The following is a 24,214-nucleotide window of genomic DNA, read 5'->3' as shown; positions in this document are numbered from 1 at the left end:
GTTGGTGACTACTGCTCTAGAAAGTTGAGTGAAATTCAATCTTGTGCGTCTCTCTCTGTGGGCTAATATTTGTTCTGCATGGCAGTCCCAGGGAGCTGTGCAGTGGTCTCGGGCTACTGCGAGGTGGGCAGTTTAGGAAATCATTGGAACGCTTTGTAGAGTCTATGCCCGACAAATTGAGCCTGTTCCGAGGGCTCAATAACAGGAAGGTGTTCTGAATGTTCTTGTACACTCAGTGTACATTTTATAAGACACACTCTCAACCTTTTACATTTTGCATGAGCTACTAGCTAATGAATGTTAATAGAACGATATTAATGTGTTTCTTGTTTTGATTCACTAAATAACATCCATGCACATGCAATTCTTCCACCAGATCTGAATAATAAAAACACTGAAGCTTTGTTGTTTAAACTTTCTCCCCCCTCTCTCTTTCTCCTGGAGGCAGGACACACAACATGGCTTCAGCCAGTTAGGAGTTCTGCGTGTGCACGCACGCACACACACACGTCTCCTCTCAGAGCCTGCTGATCCCCTCAGAGAGATGAGAGGAGACAGAATGGACAGCACAGTGTTTGTGTGTGTATATCTATATATATATATATAAAAGGACAGCCAACAGAGACACTGTGACAATAGAACACAAGGCAGTGAGACAAAGATGCCTGGATGGGAACATCCAGGGAACATCTGGCCCAATAGAACCAGAACCAGGCAGAGACTGTTCTCTGTGATAACTCAACAGCAGCAGGCTTAAGACTAAGCCTCTGAAGAAAGATCTGGGCCCATATCCACAAAGGGTCTTAGAGTAGGAGTGCTGTTCTAGGATCTGTCCATACTATCTTTTTCATCAAAATCCATAAGTCAAAACTGATGCTAGATCAGGACTGCTACTCTGGGATGCTTTGTGGATGCTGGGCTGCACAGCCAAGGGAAACACACGCATGCATCCTTTGAGATGCAGATAGCTCGCCACATTTTCAGGCTAATGCTGCTTTGGCTGCTTTGTGAGGCATCTTTCTAGTGTTTATGAATGCTCTATAAAGCCTTTATATCATAAGTTGTTTGTTTAAATGGGTTGTATTCACTGCAAATGCAGTAGATTAGTCCATAGGGCTTTGGTCATAAGTAGTCCACTATATAGGGAATAGGGTGCCATTAGGGACACAAACAACGATAACAGAATAGACTCATTGTGAAGCCAGACAGACAGACAGTTAAACTCAGGTCCCAGATCAGTTCCTCAGCTGGTTTCAGAACGCAGCTCCTTCCCTCAGCAGGCAGGGCCAAGCTGGCCAGACTCAAACACTTCCAACTGTCACTACAGATATTCTCATTGGCAGTTCAGGCACACATCAGAATCCTGCAGGTGGTTGGAGCCAGGGCTGAACAGAACATTACTCAGCTGGGAGTCAGTCAGGATAGGACACTCTGGGCTGGTGGAATGTGGGATGTTAATAGGCAGGGGTACATGATTTCAACTGTCATCAAGTATGTGCTCTAGCCTGGTAGGGATATGGTTTCTTCTTTCGTTGTTCTTCTACTCTCTGTGAGAACAGGAGTGTAAGAGACCAAGGACAGAAATACAGTAGCTGAACAGAGAGACAGTAGCTGACCAATTTCAGTGTTCATAGTTTAACACACCCAAGTGAGGGATGTGTCAGACTTTCAGAACAGACAGACATACAGCAGATAGCAGGAACCTCTCCTGTGACATCAGTGACTGCATCCATATTCTTCATATAGTCAAAAGTAGTGCACTATATAGGGAATAGTGCCATTTGGTATGCACACTCTGTTGACTGGAGATGCTAACAATGTCCTCTGTTTACAATATGACAAGACGTTTCCTGATGAGACATGCTTCCTATTGTCATTGGTAACATCAAGCTGACAGCAGGTATGTGTGGCTAGGAGAGCCACTCAGTGTGTGAAATGCCTCAGAGCGAGCCAGGGATGTGTCAATGCAGTTTGATGTTCCTGCAGAGAAGTCTCTGAACCATCCTAATATGGTCTGGTCCAACTCTGGTGCTCTGGGGATGAGAGAGAGAGACGGTGCTGAACTGAACCTTTAATGCAGTTTTTCCCGACTCCAGTCCTCCAGTACCCCCAACAGCACACATTTTTCTTGTGGCCCCAGACAAGCACACCTGATTCAACTTGCCAACTAATTATCAAGGCCTCAATGAGTTGAAACAGGTGAGTTTGTCTCCAGGACTGTAGTTGGGAAACACTGCTTTAATTAACCTAAAGAAGACTTATTTTCAGGCATATTTACTGCCTGTTCTCTGTTGCTACTCTACCCAATCTCCAGTCTGTAAGACGTGCTGTTACTCCAAGATCAACAGAGGTCAGACCATCAGATGGCGCATCCCAAATGACACCCTGTTACTTATATAGTGCACTACTTTTGACTAGGGCCCATAATGCTATGGTAAAAAGTTGTGCACTAATTAGGGAATAGGGTGCCATTTGGGATGCAAGAGCATCAGGCCAGCTGGCTTCCTGCCACCAGAAACACAGCTCTCTGGGGAGCAGTGGGAGAAACACAACCTGGGTTGAGTTATTCACCTGCAGCACTGCAGCTGCCACTACCACAAAACCCTAGCACACACCACACACACACACACACACACACACACACAGAAGCATCCACCATTTCTTTACTACGCTTCTTCAGTACAATGAGACCCACACTCTTAGAAAAAAAGGTGCTATCTAGAACCTAAAAGGAGAACCCTTTTTGGTTCCAGGTTAAAAAAAAACATTTTGGTTTCAGGTGGAACCATTTTGGGTTCCATGTAGAACCCTCTGTGGAAAGGGTTCTACTTGGAACCCAAAACGGTTCTACTTGGAACCAACAAGGGTTCTTCAAAGGGTTCTCTGGCTGTCCCCATTCAAGAACCCTTTGAAGAACCCTTGTTGGTTCCAAGTAGAACCCTTTCCACAGAGGGTTCTACATGGAACCCAAAATGGTTCCACCTGAAACCAAAACGTTTTTTTTTTTTTACCTGGAACCAAAAAGGGTTCTCCTATGGGGGCAGCCAGAAAAACCTTTCGGAACCCTTGTTTCTAAGAGCGCAGAGACGATGCAGAGTGCAGACCTTCTTCACTGAGCCCTGAAGTAGGACACTATCATCAAACATATTCACGCCTCTCCAAAGATTGAGGGATTTTCTGTCAGAAGACTGGAAATGTGCAATGTTCATTTCAGCGTTGCAACAACAACCAAAACAATGAGACATGAACATTTCCACATGCAAAACGGATTGTCAAGATGAGAGAAAACATTGGTGCAAAATCCCTTTTCTCATCTCAGTCCCAACTGGCAGAGAATGAAACATGCTCCTAACACTGAAGGGCTATGGCACTGTTACAGACATTATGCTATAAGAAGTCTGCAGCATTCAGAATTATAAATATTATAGAGTCACATAGAGATGTGGGATCTTAATTTGAGCCAGTTTGCTACAGCAACAGGAAATGTGAATTATTATGTGGATTATAATGAATTAACATTTTTGTAGGGGTTGATCCATTTTTTGTGAGGGCAAATCAATTCATAGTGGAAATTTCACATGTTCTAAGCCTTTAAAAACTCAAATACACTACATGTTTGTATTTTCCAGGAAAATTCTCAGCAACAAAAGAGTGACCAGATTAAGATCCTACATCTGTAGCCTTGTTTCTCTCTTGTATGCAACAACAGTATAAATCCTTATTATTTCTCTCTATGCTAGTTGAGTATATGTCCCAAATGGCACCCTATTCCCTATGGGTCCTGGTCAAAAGTAGTGTGTATAGGGAATAGAGTGCCATTGGGGACGCATGTTGTGCCTTGCAGCTCAAAACAGAACAATAAGCAATAAGAGGATAAATAACCACAGGGCTGCCAAGCTGCCATCTTACATTTCCTTAATTAAACTATGGGAATGGAACATGTACAGTTGTCCATTACTCTCTCGTGAATATATGTATGAGCCACATATCTTAGTTAGAGGCAAGCTGGAATTAAAAGACACTAGAATCAGTGTCATAACACAGAAGTGTCTAAACAGACACGCCAGAACTACATACGGACACAGAAGTATCTAAACAGACACGCCAGAACTACAGACGGACACAGAAGTATCTAAACAGACACGCCAGAACTACAGACGGACACAGAAGTATCTAAACAAACACGCCAGAACTACAGACGGACAGAGAAGTGTCTAAACAGACACGCCAGAACTACAGACGGACACAGAAGTATCTAAACAGACACGCCAGAACTACAGACGGACACAGAAGTATCTAAACAAACACGCCAGAACTACAGACGGACAGAGAAGTGTCTAAACAGACACGCCAGAACTACAGGCGGACACAGAAGTGTCTAAACAGACACGCCAGAACTACAGACGGACACAGAAGTGTCTAAACAGACACGCCAGAACTACAGACGGACACAGAAGTGTCTAAACAGACACGCCAGAACTACAGACGGACACAGAAGTGTCTAAACAGACACGCCAGAACTACAGACGGACACAGAAGTGTCTAAACAGACACGCCAGAACTACAGACGGACACAGAAGTGTCTAAACAGACACGCCAGAACTACAGACGGACACAGAAGTGTCTAAACAGACACGCCAGAACTACAGACGGACACAGAAGTGTCTAAACAGACACGCCAGAACTACAGACGGACACAGAAGTGTCTAAACAGACACGCCAGAACTACAGACGGACAAAGAAGTATCTAAACAGACACGCCAGAACTACAGACGGACGGACAGACAGAAAGACCGTCTAGAACAAGTTAAGTTACAGCATTCAGAAAAACATACAAGGGGACATAGCAAAAACGATGGACAAGTCCTTCATTCAAAGAGTGATGGTAAAAGTGTTACTGTGTGGAAACGAAACACAAAGCAGATTTAAGTTCTTTAGGAAAACATAATTATGTTGTCATCCAGAGACATTCATTTATTTTCGAAGCTATAGAGCCCCACAGTGAAGGTGTCATTATCCTTATAAAACCTAGCAGTCAAACAGGCACTTGGTTCCAATCGTTTTTCTACCATTCATTTTTCCCATAGGGGATTTTAGAAAGACTTCAAATAAGGGCTGTGTATTGTCTAGACTTGACCTGGCGTGACTTTTGATAAACTTGCACAAGACAGTTGACAGAATTTCTCATCTAAAGCAATGTAATATAATTTATGAATTACTACATTGAGCTAACATTAGAAAGTTAATCCAGAGATTCTTGCCTTTGCCTCGAGGTCAGTAAAGGTGCATCAAAGATGGGACCGAGAGACTGAAAAACAGCTTCTATCTCAAGGCCATCAGACTGTTAAACAGCCATCACTAACACATAGAGGCTGCTGTCAACATACAGACTCAAATCACTGGCTACTTTGATAAACGGATTCAATAAAGGTATCACTTGTCACTTGAAATAATGCCACTTTAATAATGCTTACATATCCTACATTACTCATCTCATATGTATATACTGTATTTTATACCATCTATTGCATCTTGCCTATGCTGCACGGCCATCGCGCATCCATATATTTATATGTACATATTCTTATTCCATCACCTTACATTGTGTGTATAAGGTAGTCGTTGTGAATTTGTTAAGATTACTTATTAGAGATTACTGCACTGTCAGAACTAGAAGCACAAGCATGTTGCTACACTCGCTGCTGCTAACCATGTGTATGTGACCAATACAATTTGATTTGAGAAAGGTGTTTAATAAGGTAAACTGATCCTCCTCCTCACCTCGACCTCCCCCCCCCATTTAAAAAAAATAATAATGTGGTTGTCCCACCTATCTATCTAAGATGAATGCACTAACTGTAAGTCGCTCTGCTAAATTACTAAAATGTCAAGTGTGTTGGATATCATTCAAGTCTATTTGTTATGCAGTTGAACATCAGTTGATATTACACAATAGGCTCTGTTAACAGAAAGACAATCTAAACGTCAGAATCCTCTCTGCCTGACATTCAAGATCTTTCTGAAATCACTGCATCCCAAATGGCACCCACATTCCCTATATTGAGCACTGTTTTGAATGGGTTAAAAGTTGGAACACAGCCCTGGCTCTGAATAGAAGCTAACATTTAACCTCTCTCCTACCTACTTCTCAAATACTGATTCTTCAGAGTGACTGATCCTTCCCACTGAGCAAAAAATGGTTGAATCAATGTCGTTTCCATGTCATAATTTAAAAAAATCTATGTGATGAATTAGAATCCGCGTGGAAAAATGATTGGATTTGCAAAGAGTAATCAACATAAGGGAATGTTTTTGTATTTTTTGTTTTCTCCCAAATTTCACCCAATGACATGGTGAAATGTTTTGTTGATTTCACGTTCAATTCACGTTAGTTGACAACTCAACCACATTTAAATCAAAACTAGATATTGAAATGACATCTGCCCCCAGTGGGTTGTATTACTTAGACACTCTGTTACTCTATCCCAGCAGATAAGTTATAACCCAAGTGCTGAAATTATTGGCTTAATGTAAAAGTTTGTTTTCGTCACTGTGGTGGGGAGTTGGAGTTTTTGAAATAAAATGTCTACAAAGAAGTATTACAAAAATGTACTGGCAAAAACACTTTGCCTGCGTCCCAACTGGCACCCTATTCCCTTATGGACATGGTGCAGCTTATCTCCCTCCTCCCCACCTCTCCTTTCCTCTTCCTCTCCTTCTGGAAGACGGCATGCGGTAGCCATATCCTCACCCCCACCTTTCCTCCTGTCTTCTCCTCCTCTCCACTCTTCCCGCTGCAAGACAGCAGCCAGCTGTGCCCCCATCTCATCCTCCAGAGCCCCGTATCACCCTCTCCTCCTCCTCCTCCTCCCTTTCTCTCCTCCTCCAGCCAGCTGTACCCCTAACTCCTGTCCTCCTCTCCGCTTCCTACCAGCTTTGCTCCTGTTCCCCATTACCCAGAGCAGGGAGGCATGGACTTCAGCCCTCTTATGCTAATGTTGTGAGGCAATGCCCACATAATGTTCCATCAGGATCATGCTAATGTAAGCAGCTGGCCAAAATCCCCAATCAGGAATTCTTCAGTGTTACCACGCATGAACGAGAGAGAGACAGAGAAAATATCCTCAGTGTACAACATAAAACACCAAATAATGCATGCAGAGCAGAATTAGGCCGATACCCGCTAATTATCAAAATCCAGAAAAGAGCCGTTAAATTCTACAACCACCTAAAAGGAAGCGATTCCCAAACCTTCCATAACAAAGCCATCACCTACAGAGAGATTATTATCTACTTCACTTGCTTTGGCAATGTTAACATATTTTACCCATGCCAATAAAGCCCTTCAATTGAAATTGAAATTGGAGGGAGGGAGGGAGGGAGGGAGGGAGGGAGGGAGGGAGGGAGGGAGGGAGGGAGGGAGGGAGGGAGGGAGGGAGGGAGGGAGGGAGGGAGGGAGGGAGGGATCCATGGCCTATGCGGTGGCTTGTGGCCCATCTCTTTAACAGCTCCTCTGGGCATTAGTGGTTTGTTTCCAGTGACACAGATACTTCATCCCAGACACAACAACACAGAGAGACAGCACAGAGAGACAACACAACACAGAGAGACAACACAGAGAGACAACACAGAGAGACAACACAGAGAGACAACACAGAGAGACAACACAACACAGAGAGACAACACAACACAGAGAGACAACACAACACAGAGAGACAACACAGAGACAACACAGAGAGGCCAAAGCTACTGCCTGCCATCTCTACCATACTGGTTTTGTCTCAAATGGCACCCTATTCCATATATACAGCACTACTTTTGACCAGGGCCCTGGTAAAAAGTTGTGCACTGTGTAAGGAATAGGGTGAAATTTGGGACGCATGCACTGACTCCCACAGTAGCAAAGAGGAGAAAAACAGTCAATAAAATAACATTGTATTGGTCACATACGCATACAGTATTTAGCAGATGTTACTGCGGGTGTAGTGAAAATGCTTGTGTTCCTATAGCTCCAACAGTGTAAGTATAGATTTCTCACTATAACTGAGACAAATCCTCGAGCATGGTATGTAAAGGTACTAAAAATGACATCAATAAAGAGAGCAGTTGGAATGAAAAGGCAGATCGCTACAGAGGAAGAGGTCTAAACTTAACAGGCTTTGGTAGATTTTTTTTATATAAGAAAATGCTAAACAATGTGATCATAGTTGAAAAGGAAATTCACTCTTTTCAAATGATTATGGAATAAATGTTCATGTAAACAGACAGTGTAAATAATGTAAACAAGATGTAAATATATGTAAACAAAGACTCCAGGCAGTTCTACAATGGAGGGAATAGGGTGCCATTTGGGACGCAGTCTTACTGCTCTGCTCTGTCTCACCACCAGGCTGGTCTATGTTACTTCGGCCCCGTCACACCGGCTGCATCGACCCAGGATTGATCCCTTCTGCCTGGGACAAACAGGAGACTGCTCTGGGACAGACGAACAGCCTGATGATAGTGGAGGCCAAGGAGGCACCCCCCCTCCCCAGTTCCTCTGCTCATCTATTATGTATTTCCACTGTTATTGATTGTCCCTAGACAGCACAGACAGACTGTGGTTCCTAATTAAAAGGCTATACTGCTGGTTGCTAGAGCCGTTCCTTTATTCCTAGTCAGTAGATTGTACAGGGTTGATGTGTGTTGTGAACAGGCCCAGCCCAGCGGCCTAAGGGCTCCACTGAAGTGTTTCAACTTCAACCAACTGCTGGAGTTTAAAAACAATCAAACACACTCAGAGGGCCTGCTGGGTCTGGGTTTGTTGTTCAGAGTGAGTCCCAATGTGAGTCGAGATGGGTTCTGAAAATGAACAATATTTCTTAAGACTCACATTTCCCCAACCAAGACATGGTGCGCGAGAGAGAGATGTCTCTGTCCCAGAGTGCAACAGCAGCAGTGTGGCAACATGGCTTTAACCCAGAGAAACTCAACCAGAGAAACTGGGACAACATGAATTGTAGATGCCTCCCGTGAAAAATAAAGAGAAGCATCTGATCTGAGCAGAAGGAGAAAGAGGAGGAGGGAAGTCTCCCAGAAGCCATCACCATTGAGCTGAGCTGAACAGAGAGCTGATGTTACTGTTAGTGGTAAATCAACCACAACTCTCCTGATTGATATGAAGCTATTCCCACTAGATCTGATACAACCACACATCTATAAATGATCTATATATCTACAGACGACCCACCACAGGACTGATGTAACAGTAGATGCAGTATTTGTTTATATGTCAGCCAGCTTTTGGTCTTTGGAAAATAATTCATCTTTAGGAAAGTAACATCATGAAAGAGACATGCATACTGACAAAACATCTGTTTTCATCCAGAGATGTGAGGTCTGTTTCTTCACATCAGACCCTCCTATCTCTCTCAGGTTGTGTCCTAAATGACACCCTATTCCCGATATAGTGGACTACTTCTTGACAAGAACCCTGGTCAAAAGAAGTACACTATATAGGGAAAAGGGTGACATTTGAGATGCAATCACACTCACAGTCAGGCCCAGCCACTGGGGAGAAGGGGGATGTTAATATGTGACATAACTTTGGCATGTTACATGTTGTAACCATTATTTTCTGGCAGTGTCATCAGAACCTCCAGAGTTGTCTACTTTCTGGGTGAAGAGCTGACACAAGCTGAAATACATCTGTCCATTCCTCAGACACGTTCTAAATGTCCATATCACCAGGTAAATGTTAACTTAATTCTATGAAGCTCAAACTCTACAAGACAACGGGACAGAAGTCTCCCCGGCTGTAACGTGTGATCAACCCTGTCCTCATCAGACACCTCAATATGCCTTTTAATGGGAATTGAAAGATCACAGCCCAACTAAGTACAGCCTGTAAATGTGGCTAAAGGTTTCAATCTGCCTTGGGCAAAAAACATCAACTACACTTTTGGTGCGAGAAAATAAACTGCTTTTCTCAGCAAAATATTGGATTGTTTTTTTTCTGAGTAGTGAGAAATAACCAGCAGCATGAAGCCGAAACAGGGACCTTGGTGTTCCATTGTGATTAGTTCCAGAGCGTTGCTCAATTAACATTTATGAGGGGATGCAGTGTTGGTTCTGAGGCTGGTTTTGTGTTTAGCCTGGGATCTGTCCAAATGGTTCCCATATTTCCTATATAATGCACTACTTTTGAACAGAGCCCTATGGGCCTTGTTCAAAAGTAGTGCACTATATAGGGAATAGAGTGCCATTTGGGACACAGACCTGGTATTTGATCTGTAATGCCGGTTAAAGGCTACTAATCCAGACAGGTATGTAGCGCTACAGGGGGCAGGGGCATTAGAACGTTTCCTGTACTAAGCAGCATTATGACCCAGAAACGTCACAGATACAGACAGACCAGTGATGTGCCACTAATGGAACCCTATTCATCCCCCGGTATTGCTGCTCATTCCATTCACCAACTCTGGAGGTCTACGTCACGGTCTACGTCACCGGCCTTCTAGACTGTCTCCATTAGATGGGTTGAATATTCTGTCACGTTGTATATTGCCAGGAGACAGGCGCAGGAATACGAAAATAGCTATTTTTTATTTCTCTACCCAAAATCGTGACAAAGCCCAAAACAGACACGTACATACGTATATACAGTGGGGAGAACAAGTATATGATACACTGCCGATTTTGCAAGGTTCTCCTACTTACAAAGCATGTAGAGGCCTGTAATTTTTATCATAGGTACACTTCAACTGTGAGATCTAAAACAAAAATCCAGAAAATCACATTACATGATTTTTAAGTTATTCATTTGCATTTTATTGCATGACATAAGTATTTGAACACCTACCAACCAGTAAGAATTCCGGCTCTCACAGACCTGTTAGTTTTTCATTAAGAAGCCCTCCTGTTTTCCACTCATTACCTGTATTAACTGCACCTGTTTGAACTCGTTACCTGTTTAAAAGACACCTGTCCACACACTCAATCAAACAGACTCCAACCTCTCCACAATGGCCAAGACCAGAGAGCTGTGTAAGGCTGGGATGGGCTACAGGACAATAGGCAAGCAGCTTGGTGAGAAGACAACAACTGTTGGTGCAATTATTAGAAAATGGAAGAAGTTCAAGATGACGGTCAATCACCCTCGGTCTGGGGCTCCATGCAAGATCTCACCTCGTGGGGCATCAATGATCATGAGGAAGGTGAGGGATCAGCCCAGAACTACATGGCAGGACCTGGTCAATGACCTGAAGAGAGCTGGGACCACAGTCTCAAAGAAAACCATTAGCAACACACTACGCCGTCATGGATAAAAATCCTGCAGCGCACGCAAGGTCCCCCTGCTCAAGCCAGCGCATGTCCAGGTCCGTCTGAAGTTTGCCAATGACCATCTGGATTATCCAGAGGAGGAATGGGAGAAGGTCATGTGGTCTGATGAGACAAAAATAGATCTAAACTACATGGCAGGACCTGGTCAATGACCTGAAGAGAGCTGGGACCACAGTCTCAAAGAAAACCATTTGCAACACACTACGCCGTCATGGATAAAAATCCTGCAGCGCACGCAAGGTCCCCCTGCTCAAGCCAGCGCATGTCCAGGTCCGTCTGAAGTTTGCCAATGACCATCTGGATTATCCAGAGGAGGAATGGGTGAAGGTCATGTGGTCTGATGAGACAAAAATAGAGCTTTTTGCTCTAAACTCCACTCCGCGTGTTTGGAGGAAGAAGAAGGATGAGTACAACCCCAAGAACACAATCCCAACAGTGAAGCATGGAGGTGGAAACATCATTCTTTGGGGATGCTTTTCTGCAAAGGGGACAGGACGACTGCACCGTATTGAGGGGAAGATGGATGGGGCCGTGTATCGCCTCAGTAAGAGCATTGAAGATGGGTCGTGGCTGGGTCTTCCAGCATGACAACGACCCGAAACACACATCCAGGGCAACTAAGGAGTGGCTCAGTAAGAAGCATCTCAAGGTCCTGGAGTGGCCTTTCCAGTCTCCAGACCTGTACCCAATAGAAAATCTTTGGAGGGAGCTGAAAGTCCGTATTGCCCAGCGATGCAAATGAATACCATGACAAAGGGTATCACATCTGCTACAGGCACAGTTGATGAACTTATTTCTCCAGTCAGTTGTTCGAATGGAGCTAGCTAGTGTGTTCAAGTTTCAAACATGTTCTCAAACGCCATTGAAAAGGCAGCGGCGGTATGACAAGTAGCACATTCATGAGCATGGAATACGACATGAGCATGGAATACGACATGAGCATGGAATACGACATGAGCATGGAATACGACATGAGCATGGAATACGACATGAGCATGGAATACGACATGAGCATGGAATACGACATGAGCATGGAATACGACATGAGCATGGAATACGACATGAGCATGGAATACGACATGAGCATGGAATACGACATGAGCATGGAATACGACATGAGCATGGAATACGACATGAGCATGGAATCCTCAGTACGAAGTCCTCGACAACCTGCTGTCAGACTCGGCATGCTCATGGGGATGATATCGCTGGTCCAAATGTCAGTCGTGAAGCTAATAACAGTGATGCTATTGCTGTGTAACTCCGGTAGGATACTTCTGAAAAATAGCACACTTGGTAACGTTAGTGTGTACCGGTGCTCAACCAGTCGGCGAAAGCCAACATCACCCACGACAGAGAACGGTTGATTGTCAAGGGCAAGGAATTCCATTGTCTTGGCGTTAATGGATTTCTCCTTTGAGTTGTCTCGCTGAAATTGTCTTACTCTTTCAAATGACTGCTTGACTTGTTGACTGCTCGATCCACACAGCAGACATTGTGGGCTAGGTTAGGAATGCTGTGTTGCACATATAGCTCTAAATTGTACGTGGCGTCATTACGTCATGTACCTACGTTATATAGGTATGCACATCAGCTTTGACATCGGTTTTGCACATCGGCGTTAAACTAGACATCGGCCAATGTCGATGTTGACATTTTTAGCTAATATCGGCCGATTCCGATATCTTCACAGATATATTGTGCATCCCGAATTGTGATAGATTCAGCAGTAGCCCTCCAGTAACAGTGTGGTAGATGGTGCAGTAGACCTACAGTAACATTGTGATAGATGATGCAGTAGGACCTACAGTAACAGTGTGATAGATGATGCAGTAGGCCTACAGTAACATTGTGATAGATGATGCAGTAGACTAGCAGTAATTGTGTTATAGATGATGCGGTAGACCTACAGTAACAGTGTTACAGATGATGCGGTAGACCTACAGTAACAGTGTAATAGATGATGCGGTAGGCCTAAAGTAACAGTGTTATAGATGATGCGGTGGACCTACAGTAACAGTGTTACAGATGATGCGGTAGACCTACAGTAACAGTGTTATAGATGATGCAGTAGGCCGACAGTAATCGTGTTATAGATGATGCGGTAGGCCTACAGTAACAGTGTTACAGATGATGCGGTAGGCCTACAGTAACAGTGTTATAGATGATGCGGTAGACCTACAGTAACAGTGTTATAGATGATGCGGTAGGCCTACAGTAACAGTGTTACAGATGATGCGGTAGGCCTACAGTAACAGTGTTACAGATGATGCGGTAGGCCTACAGTAACAGTGTTACAGATGATGCGGTAGACCTACAGTAACAGTGTGATAGATGATGCGGTAGGCCTACAGTAACAGTGTTATAGATGATGCGGTAGGCCTACAGTAACAGTGTTATAGATGATGCGGTAGGCCTACAGTAACAGTGTTATAGATGATGCGGTAGGCCTACAGTAACAGTGTTACAGATGATGCGGTAGACCTACAGTAACAGTGTGATAGATGATGCGGTAGGCCTACACTAACAGTGTTACAGATGATGCGGTAGGCCTACAGTAACAGTGTTACAGATGATGCGGTAGACCTACAGTAACAGTGTTATAGATTCAGTAGTAGGCCTACAGTAACAGTGTTATGGATTCAGTAGTAGGCCTACAGTAACCGTGTTATAGATTCAGTAGTAGGCCTACAGTAACCGTGTTATAGATTCAGTAGTAGGCCTACAGTAACCGTGCTATGGATTCAGTAGTAGGCCTACAGTAACCGTGTTATAGATTCAGTAGTAGGCCTACAGTAACCGTGTTACAGATTCAGTAGTAGGCCTACAGTAACCGTGTTATAGATTCAGTAGTAGGCCTACAGTAACAGTGTTATAGATTCAGTAGTAGGCCTACAGTAACCGTGTTATAGATTCAGTAGTAGGCCTACAGTAACAGTGTTATAGATTCAGTAGTAGGCCTACAGTAACCGTGTTGTAGATTCAGTAGTAGGCCTATAGTAACCGTGTTATAGATTCAGTAGTAGGCCTACAGTAACTGTGTTATAGATTCAGTAGTAGGCCTACACTAACAGTGTTACAGATGATGCGGTAGGCCTACAGTAACAGTGTTACAGATGATGCGGTAGACCTACAGTAACAGTGTTATAGATTCAGTAGTAGGCCTACAGTAACCGTGCTATGGATTCAGTAGTAGGCCTACAGTAACCGTGTTATAGATTCAGTAGTAGGCCTACAGTAACCGTGCTATGGATTCAGTAGTAGGCCTACAGTAACCGTGTTATAGATTCAGTAGTAGGCCTACAGTAACCGTGTTATAGATTCAGTAGTAGGCCTACAGTAACCGTGTTATAGATTCAGTAGTAGGCCTACAGTAACCGTGTTATAGATTCAGTAGTAGGCCTACAGTAACAGTGTTATAGATTCAGTAGTAGGCCTACAGTAACAGTGTTATAGATTCAGTAGTAGGCCTACAGTAACCGTGTTGTAGATTCAGTAGTAGGCCTATAGTAACCGTGTTATAGATTCAGTAGTAGGCCTACAGTAACTGTGTTATAGATTCAGTAGTAGGCCTACAGTAACAGTGTTATAGATTCAGTAGTAGGCCTACAGTAACAGTGTTATAGATTCAGTAGTAGGCCTACAGTAACAGTGTTATAGATTCAGTAGTAGGCCTACAGTAACCGTGTTATAGATTCAGTAGTAGGCCTACAGTAACCGTGTTATAGATTCAGTAGTAGGCCTACAGTAACCGTGTTATAGATTCAGTAGTAGGCCTACAGTAACAGTGTTATAGATTCAGTAGTAGGCCTACAGTAACAGTGTTATAGATTCAGTAGTAGGCCTACAGTAACCGTGTTATAGATTCAGTAGTAGGCCTACAGTAACCGTGTTATAGATTCAGTAGTAGGCCTATAGTAACCGTGTTATAGATTCAGTAGTAGGCCTATAGTAACCGTGTTATAGATTCAGTAGTAGGCCTACAGTAACCGTGTTATAGATTCAGTAGTAGGCCTACAGTAACCGTGTTATAGATTCAGTAGTAGGCCTACAGTAACCGTGTTATAGATTCAGTAGTAGGCCTACAGTAACAGTGTTATAGATTCAGTAGTAGGCCTACAGTAACCGTGTTATAGATTCAGTAGTAGGTCTACAGTAACAGTGTTATAGATTCAGTAGTAGGCCTACAGTAACCGTGTTGTAGATTCAGTAGTAGGCCTATAGTAACCGTGTTATAGATTCAGTAGTAGGCCTACAGTAACTGTGTTATAGATTCAGTAGTAGGCCTACAGTAACAGTGTTATAGATTCAGTAGTAGGCCTACAGTAACAGTGTTATAGATTCAGTAGTAGGCCTACAGTAACCGTGTTATAGATTCAGTAGTAGGCCTACAGTAACAGTGTTATAGATTCAGTAGTAGGCCTACAGTAACCGTGTTATAGATTCAGTAGTAGGCCTACAGTAACCGTGTTGTAGATTCAGTAGTAGGCCTACAGTAACCGTGTTATAGATTCAGTAGTAGGCCTACAGTAACCGTGTTGTAGATTCAGTAGTAGGCCTACAGTAACCGTGTTGTAGATTCAGTAGTAGGCCTACAGTAACTGTGTTATAGATTCAGCAGTAGGTCTACAGTAACCTTGTTATGGATTCAGTAGTAGACCTACAGCAACCGTGTTATTGAGGCTGTGAAGCCTAGCTGCGTTAGTGTACCAGCTTCATTAATCTACTCAGCCCCAGGAGACCAGTCCCAGTGACCTTGCTGCTGCAGTAATATAAAAAGTGTGTTTGAAATGGCTCCCTATATGGAGAATAGCGTGCCATTTGGGATGCTGCCAACAACAGGCTCATATTCATAAGGACCGCTCATGCATTCAGTGTGTAAGCACTCAGTCTCAGTGTGAGTAAGGATCACCATTTCTCATCTTTATATTTTCCTTGACTTCTAAAAATCAGTAATGTGGCTAAACTCAGGCTACCGTTTGTCATAGCTTATGTCCTGTTGTCTAAACATTAGTCATAGCTTATGTCCTGTTGTCTAAACATTAGTCATAGCTTATGTCCTGTTGTCTAAACATTAGTCATAGCTTATGTCCTGTTGTCTAAACATTAGTCATAGCTTATGTCCTGTTGTCTAAACATTAGTCATAGCTTATGTCCTGTTGTCTAAACATTTGTCATAGCTTATGTCCTGTTGTCTAAACATTTGTCATAGCTTATGTCCTGTTGTCTAAACATTAGTCATAGCGTATGTCCTGTTGTCTAAACATTAGTCATAGCGTATGTCCTGTTGTCTAAACATTAGTCATAGCGTATGTCCTGTTGTCTAAACATTAGTCATAGCGTATGTCCTGTTGTCTAAACATTAGTCATAGCGTATGTCCTGTTGTCTAAACATTAGTCATAGCGTATGTCCTGTTGTCTAAACATTAGTCATAGCGTATGTCCTGTTGTCTAAACATTAGTCATAGCGTATGTCCTGTTGTCTAAACATTAGTCATAGCTTATGTCCTGTTGTCTAAACATTAGTCATAGCTTATGTCCTGTTGTCTAAACATTAGTCATAGCTTATGTCCTGTTGTCTAAACATTAGTCATAGCTTATGTCCTGTTGTCTAAACATTAGTCATAGCTTATGTCCTGTTGTCTAAACATTAGTCATAGCTTATGTCCTGTTGTCTAAACATTAGTCATAGCTTATGTCCTGTTGTCTAAACATTAGTCATAGCTTATGTCCTGTTGTCTAAACATTTGTCATAGCTTATGTCCTGTTGTCTAAACATTAGTCATAGCTTATGTCCCGTTGTCTAAACATTATTCATAGCTTATGTCCTGTTGTCTAAACATTAGTCATAGCGTATGTCCTGTTGTCTAAACATTAGTCATAGCGTATGTCCTGTTGTCTAAACATGACAAAGCAGTGTGTGTGTGTGTGTGCTTGTGTGTCCGTTTAGGTTGTCATGCTGTTTGACAGACGTAGTGACTGTATATAGTCTGTGAGCAGAGTTGAAGGGTCAGAAAGCTAGTATGTATTGGGCTACGTCCCAAATGGCACCCTATTCCCTGGCACTACATTTGACACACCCATAGAGGAGGTCTACAATTTTTTTTCTGGGGTCTTGGCTGATTTCTTTTGATTTTCTCATGATATCAAGCAAAGGAAAATTCTGTGAATATATTGAAGCAACATCTCAAGACATCAGCTTGGTCGCAAATGGGTCTTCCAAATGGACAATGACCCCAAGGATACTTCCAAAGTTGTGGCAAAATGGCTTAAGGACAACAAAGTCAAGCTATTGAAGTGGCCATCACAAAGCCCTGACCTCAATCCTATAGAAAATATGTGGGAAGGACTGAAGAAGTGTGTGCGAGCAAGGAGGCCTACAAACCTGACTCCGTTACACCAGCTCAGGAGGAATGGGCCAAAATTCATCCAACTTATTGTGGGAAGTTTGTGGAAGGCTACCCGAAACGTTTGACCCAAGTTAAACAAATTAAAGGCAATGCTACCAAATACTAATTGAGCGTATGTCACGCCTTGGTCATAGTATTTTGTGTTTTCGTTATATATTTGGTCAGGCCAGGTTGTGACATGGGGTTTAAATGTTGTGTTTCGTATTGGGGTTTTGTAGGCATTGGGATTGCGGCTGAGTAGGGGTGTAGCATAGGTTTGGCTGCCTGAGGCGGTTCTCAATCAGAGTCAGGTGATTCTCGTTGTCTCTGATTGGGAACCATATTTAGGTAGCCGGGGTTTCACTGTGTATTTCGTGGGTGATTGTTCCTGTCTCTGTGTTAGTGTTCACCAGATAGGCTGTCATAGGTTTCGCGTTCCGTTTGTTGTTTTTGTATATATACAGTTATTTCATGTATCGTTGTTTTTTCATTAAAAGAACATGAGTAACTACCACGCCGCATTTTGGTCCGACTCTCCTTCAACAGACGAACGCCGTTACAGCGTATGTAAACTTCTGACCCACTGGGAATGTGATGAAAGAAATAAAAGCTGAAATAAATCATTCTCTCTACTATTATTCTGACATTTCACATTCTTAAAATAAAGTGGTGATCCTAACTGACCTAAGACAGGGAATTTTTACTAGGATTAAATGTCAGGAATTGTGAAAAACTGAGTTTAAATGTATTTCGCTAAGGTGTATGTAAACTTCTGACTTCAACTGTAAGTGAAAGAAATTGGTTATGAATATGTTTTACTGGTAATAGGGACATATGTAAATGCCAACCAAATACATTTTGGTCAGTTTGGTGTGTGTGTATGTGTGTAACCTTTATTTAACTTGGACAAGTCAGTTAAATTAAAAAAGTATTATTTACAATTACGGCCTACCCAGGCCAAACCCGGACTACGCTGGGCCAATTGTGCGCCGACCTATGGGACTCCCAATCACGGCCGAATGTGATACAGCCTGGATTCGAACCAGGGACTGTAGTGATGTCTCTTGCACTGAGATGCCGTGCCTTAGACCGCTGCGTCCATGTGTGTGTGTTAACTATTTAAATGTACTAGAATGCCGTTAATTTTAAATATCGGTTATTGTTATCGGGTTTTTTGGCATGGAAAATATTGGGATATCGGTATCGGTCAAAAATGTAATATCGGTGCATCACTAATCACAATGTTACTGTAGGTCTACTGCTGAATCTATAACACTCTTACTGTAGACCTACTGCATCATCTATCAGTAGCAGCCTCTGATCCATCCATCACACTGTTACCATCCATCAGCCAGCCATCCACACTGTAAAACAGATGTGTGATATGAGGTATGGCAACATGCCAGCTGCCACCCAGAGACACCACCAGCCAGGCAGAATGGGGCTCTGCAGTAGCTGACCAGAATGTAGAAGGACTAGTTCTCTGACCATGTCAGTAATACCCAGACTATGGAAATGTCAATGTGTTGTATACTGGTCCCTGATCTTAGCATTATTGGGTTTCAGAAAAGCACTTTATGGACATATTTACAGAGCTGCTGGGACAAACTACAGGTGAAGATCAACACAGGTTTTTATTTATTTAACTTGGTCCCAATACCCCCTCAATGTCATTCTGCTCCCCCTGTGGTCATCCCCTCCACAGTCTTTACTCTGCCTCCACCCCAATGGACATGCATTTATTTATCACTGCTACAGTTGTTGTGATGTATATGGTGCTATTTCTATTTCTTTTGTTGTTTTTATTACCATTGTCGTTATTTATTTAACTTAATCCTGCATGTTGGCGCTCGGAGACTAAGATATTCACTGTACCCTGCAATCACACCTGCAACTCTGTACATTATTAAACACTTTGAATCTGAATGTTGCTAACTGAGAAAAAAAACTGATTTATCTCACCCTTCATTAAACAACTGAATTCTTGGGTCGTATTCACTAGAAAGCAAACGGAAGAAAACGGACCTGAACTTTTCCAATAAGAAACTATATTTTCGTTTGCAAAACTTTTCCCATTGTGAAACGGTGTGCACTAATGAATACAACCCTGCTGAATTAAACCCACCTGTAGGAGAGACTTCATTCATTATGACATGTTATCTTAAGTACAGCTTTCATCAGACTGGCTTCTATAGAGAAGATAAACGAGCTAACCAGACTTAATGAGCTGAGATGAGGGACGGTGGCACCGTGGGTCAGCATACTGCCTTATAGCATCACAACACCGTGTTATAGCATCTGTCTGATAGGAGGTTCATTATTCTACTCCACGGGTCGGTCTACAGTTGATGTGTCCGAACGGATGGATGATGTTGATCTGTCAAAGGTTTAGCACTTTCATACCCAGAAGTGGTGTTCCATCATCTGGGTTGCGTCCCAAATGGCACCCTATTCTCTATATACAGTAGTGCACTATATAGGGAATAGGGTGCCATTTGGTACGGAGCCCTAGTCTACATCGATGGATGGCCAACTCAAGTCGTCAGTCATATAGCCTAGTTATTCATACCGCTAGCTACAGTAGATGCAAAATGTCAGTCCTTATGTTCAGAATGCATGTACACATGAAGATGAATCTTCATGGCACGGTTTATACAAGGTTTTTACAGGGCCTCATATGATGGATCACTATGGTCGAGTTCCTTCTAAACTACATTGCAGACGCATGCCAGATCTTACAACGCCTGGATAGGTACAGTATTTTCAACATAACAGCTAACCACATCTTATGATATCGCCATCTGATGCCCGACTGCATAGTCGATGATGACGACGTTGCACGCAACCATTGGTTGATGCAATGCAGCGCCTGCACATCTAGTTGGGCAGGAACTTAACCTAAATCTCTATTTTCCTTCTATTCCACCTCCTCCACATCTTCCTACTCCTCCTTTCATCCACTCATCATTGTCAACCTGATCCTACTTGACTCTGCTCTCTGTCTCTCCACGTCTCTCTCTCCATTGTTCTGTAATCAGACTGGTCTCTGTTCAGAGCACTGACCCTCTGAATCATGAATTCATACACACAGGAGAGACACGATTAGCATTATATTAGCATTATGTTAAAATGTTCCCTCCATCCCACTGTCTCTCTCTGATTGAGACCGTGCTGCTACGGTATGTGTTCATCCAACCTCAAGTGAAGTGTGGGGATATGAATCACAGACAGATACAGCGTCCCAAATAGCACCCTATTCTCTTTATAATACCCTGGTCAAAAGTGGCCCACTGTATAAAGAACAGGGTTCCATTTGGAATGCCTACTACGTTTCTACTCTGGCCTGCTTGTGTCTGTTTTCCATTACAGCAGTCACCTTTGTAGATCCCATTTTTTGCTGTTTAACAATCCCTAAATGAGTGTTATTCCATTAATTCTAGTTCTCGTGCACTGTAGTTTGTCTTGCCTGATGAGAGACGTGTTAATGGAACCATTAGTTAGAGGAGAGGAGACATTACTCAGAAATACATAGAATGTTCTCTGATACAGAACTGCTCATCAGCATACGACGGCAGGTAGCCTAGTGGTAGGAGCGTTGGACTAGTAACCGATAGGTTGCAAGATCGAATCCCTGAGCTGACAAGGTAAAAATCTGTCGTTCTGCCCCTGAACAAGGCAGTTAACCCACTGTTCCCCGGTAGGCCGTCATTGTCAATAAGAATTTGTTCTTAACTGACTTTCCTAGTTAAATAAAGGTTTGAAAAAATAACACAGTGTTTCATCATACAGGGGCATATTAAAAATACACCTCCTGACATGCAGCACTAAAAACCATCAAATGAAACACAGTATGCTTCCCACATGTCACTCTATTACTATAGTGCACTATGTTTGACCATAGGGCTCTGGTCAAACGTAGTGCACTATATAGGAAATAGGATGCCATTTGAGACTCAACTACAATTTCCACAAGGAGTTGATGGATGATGGTTAATAAAGACAGATTTTCCATCCAACACATCTCTCTACAAATGAAAGCTATCATATGAAACAACTTTAGCTTATTAGCGCTGATATTTCACCATTTACCCAGATATATTAGACAGGAAGCCTAAGAGGCCAACTGGGAACTATTAGTGAAATATGATGGTTGAATGGACTGGTTCCATCTTCATACCAGCAATGGCTACCATACTATAGCTAACATTATGCTTGTGGCATCAGCCACAGTTAGGATTTACTGATGCTACTAGCAAATGTCCATCTAAAGTTATATATACACACTTCTATGTCAAATCAATCAATCAAATGTATTTTATAAAGCCCTTTTTACATCGGCATCTATTCAAGATGTTACGTTACTGTACTACAGAGGAATCTTCCCCATTGAAAATAATCACCATTGATTTAGTCTCAATGTCACACTAAGCGTTCAAGTTCAACTCCACTAAGCTGAAGCCTGTTGACAGATTGATCAATCTCCTGTAAACATTCATAATGTGTCTCCAATCTGAGCTGCTGCCATCCCTGGGGTCCATGTGGTCATGATAATGGATTGTATTGTGGAAGACCTATGCTCACCACAGAGCAAAACGGTGAAGTAAGTCTGTGAATACCATGGCTTGTGTCTGCATCTGATTCAGAGGGGCTGTAGAGATGTGTCAATGTGCTGGGGCTAGCTGGTGCACTTCTGGTTCCCCTGGTGATGACAGAGCATACAGGTGGAATGGGTCTAGCAGCCAGACCACAGCAGCACACATCTCTTCCCCGCACCTACAGACAAACTCATGAACGAACGAACGAACGAACGGACGGACGGACGGACGGACGGACGGACAGACAGACCCCACTGGGCACAAATGTCAGTTTAGCATCTAGTTTTGATTTACATTTGGTTGAGTTGTCAACTAATGTGAATTCAATGTGAAATCAACAACACATGTCACCGTGTCATTGGATTTAGATTAGAAAATGGAGTGAAGAAAATATCAAATGCCCTTACATTGATGACTTTCTGCAAATTCAAATTCAATCAGAATTCCAGGTTGATTCAAAATAATCACCTTGATTTTTGGGGTTGAAATGATGTGGAAATGTCAATTCAACCAGTTATTGTCCAGTGGGACACCTTCTGTGGTCCCATCCACCACCTCAGACCTGGGCACCGTGATGACCCTTCATGCCTCCTGTATCTGATCTGTGTCATTCTGAATATTGTAAATGGGTCCTGCTATGTTAGTTGTCATCTTCAGAGGATGAAGTGTAGCCTAACAAGCACAAACTCAACTGAGGAAACAGTGTCACTCTCCATAAGAGAGTTCAGAGTAATGCCTCAATCCCTAATAAGAATGAACCCCATCTCTGATAACACCCTATCTTTAATGTCTAATTACAGGGTCTCTAGACTACAATATCAGACATGTACAGAACAGAACACACGCAGCCAGTCATCGAATCACCCGCTGAGATCCTTACCCTTTACTATGGCGCTACAATGTAGCGCTCTGTGCGTGTTGAGGATGTTGTGTTACATGTGCAAGATGCTGTGGCTGAAATTGCCTAAATTTCCTTACCAGGTTGAGCACAGTCTCCACGATATCTCTGTTGCTAACCTCCCCCACCTGGATCAATCCAATCAGAACCGCGAATTTCATCTTGATATTCCGGATGGGAACCTGCGGGTTGATCATCCCGGCCGGTAGAACCATAGAGCCCGAGCCAGATACCATTATTTCCCCGGTACCAGAGCCCCCCGTCTGCCCATGACCCGCTGGGATTTGTCGGTCAGAAAGCGACAAAGCACCCGGCATCTTCACCGCCGGCCTCTCGCTTGTCATGTCCTTTCAACCAGATCGATTTCACCTGTTTCAATCGCTCTTCAACTGCATCAATTGAACAGGAGAAAAAAATGTATATTCTGGAACAGCCTGGCGAAAAAGAAACCCCTCTACCGGTTACATCCACTCTCTCTGCCGTGCGCGAATAGGAACTGCAATCTGGTAATAATTTATTGAGGGCAGAACGAGCCGTGTCCTTCCCATCACGCAGACGTCTTCTGGTAATCTGGACAGAGTGAACCTGAACAGCGCGGCAGCCGCTGCAGGGTCTCTAGGCTACCGCTCTGCCGCTCTCTGTCATGTTGCCGCCCCCTGCCTGCGGCAAGAAGCGCATCAAGCCTGCCTGCAGACAAACTAAAGTAAGATAACCACTCTAAAAAACCTTGAACTGAAGAATTGATGAATGGGTTGTAACCTTAGGAAAGAATGCTTTAAAGGGATTCAACGAAGCCTTTACAGTTGAATTGATTGTGAATCAGTCCATCTTTGTGATTGTATTGCTATCTATGCTTAAATGTATCAAAGCAGTAGCCAAGTAGCCAATAGAAGGGAGGAAAAGGTTACTCTAAAGCTTTATAGGGTTTTAGTGAACGAGCCAGTTACACAATAGAGAAAGCACCTTATTAAAGCTTAGATTGTGAAAACTTGGATGGCAGTTTGAAGAAT

General features: G+C 43.0%; 1 protein-coding gene across 2 annotated transcripts in view; it reads right to left on the bottom strand.

Moving 5' to 3' along the window:
- Positions 1–23,965, bottom strand: part of LOC118396139 (neurobeachin-like) — a 415,134-nt gene extending 391,169 nt beyond the window's left edge. For both annotated transcript variants that reach the window (XM_052522064.1, XM_052522066.1), the window contains exon 1: positions 23,285–23,965. In XM_052522064.1, the coding sequence (XP_052378024.1) occupies positions 23,285–23,548 (264 nt within the window). In that variant the 5' untranslated portion in view covers positions 23,549–23,965. The remainder of the gene's footprint in view (positions 1–23,284) is intronic.
- Positions 23,966–24,214: the final 249 nt, after the last annotated feature.

Source organism: Oncorhynchus keta, chromosome 1, assembly GCF_023373465.1.
Source record: "Oncorhynchus keta strain PuntledgeMale-10-30-2019 chromosome 1, Oket_V2, whole genome shotgun sequence".
Taxonomy (NCBI): domain Eukaryota; kingdom Metazoa; phylum Chordata; class Actinopteri; order Salmoniformes; family Salmonidae; genus Oncorhynchus; species Oncorhynchus keta.
The sequence above is the reverse complement of the archived record's forward strand: the minus strand, read 5'-3'. Positions and strand labels throughout refer to the sequence as shown.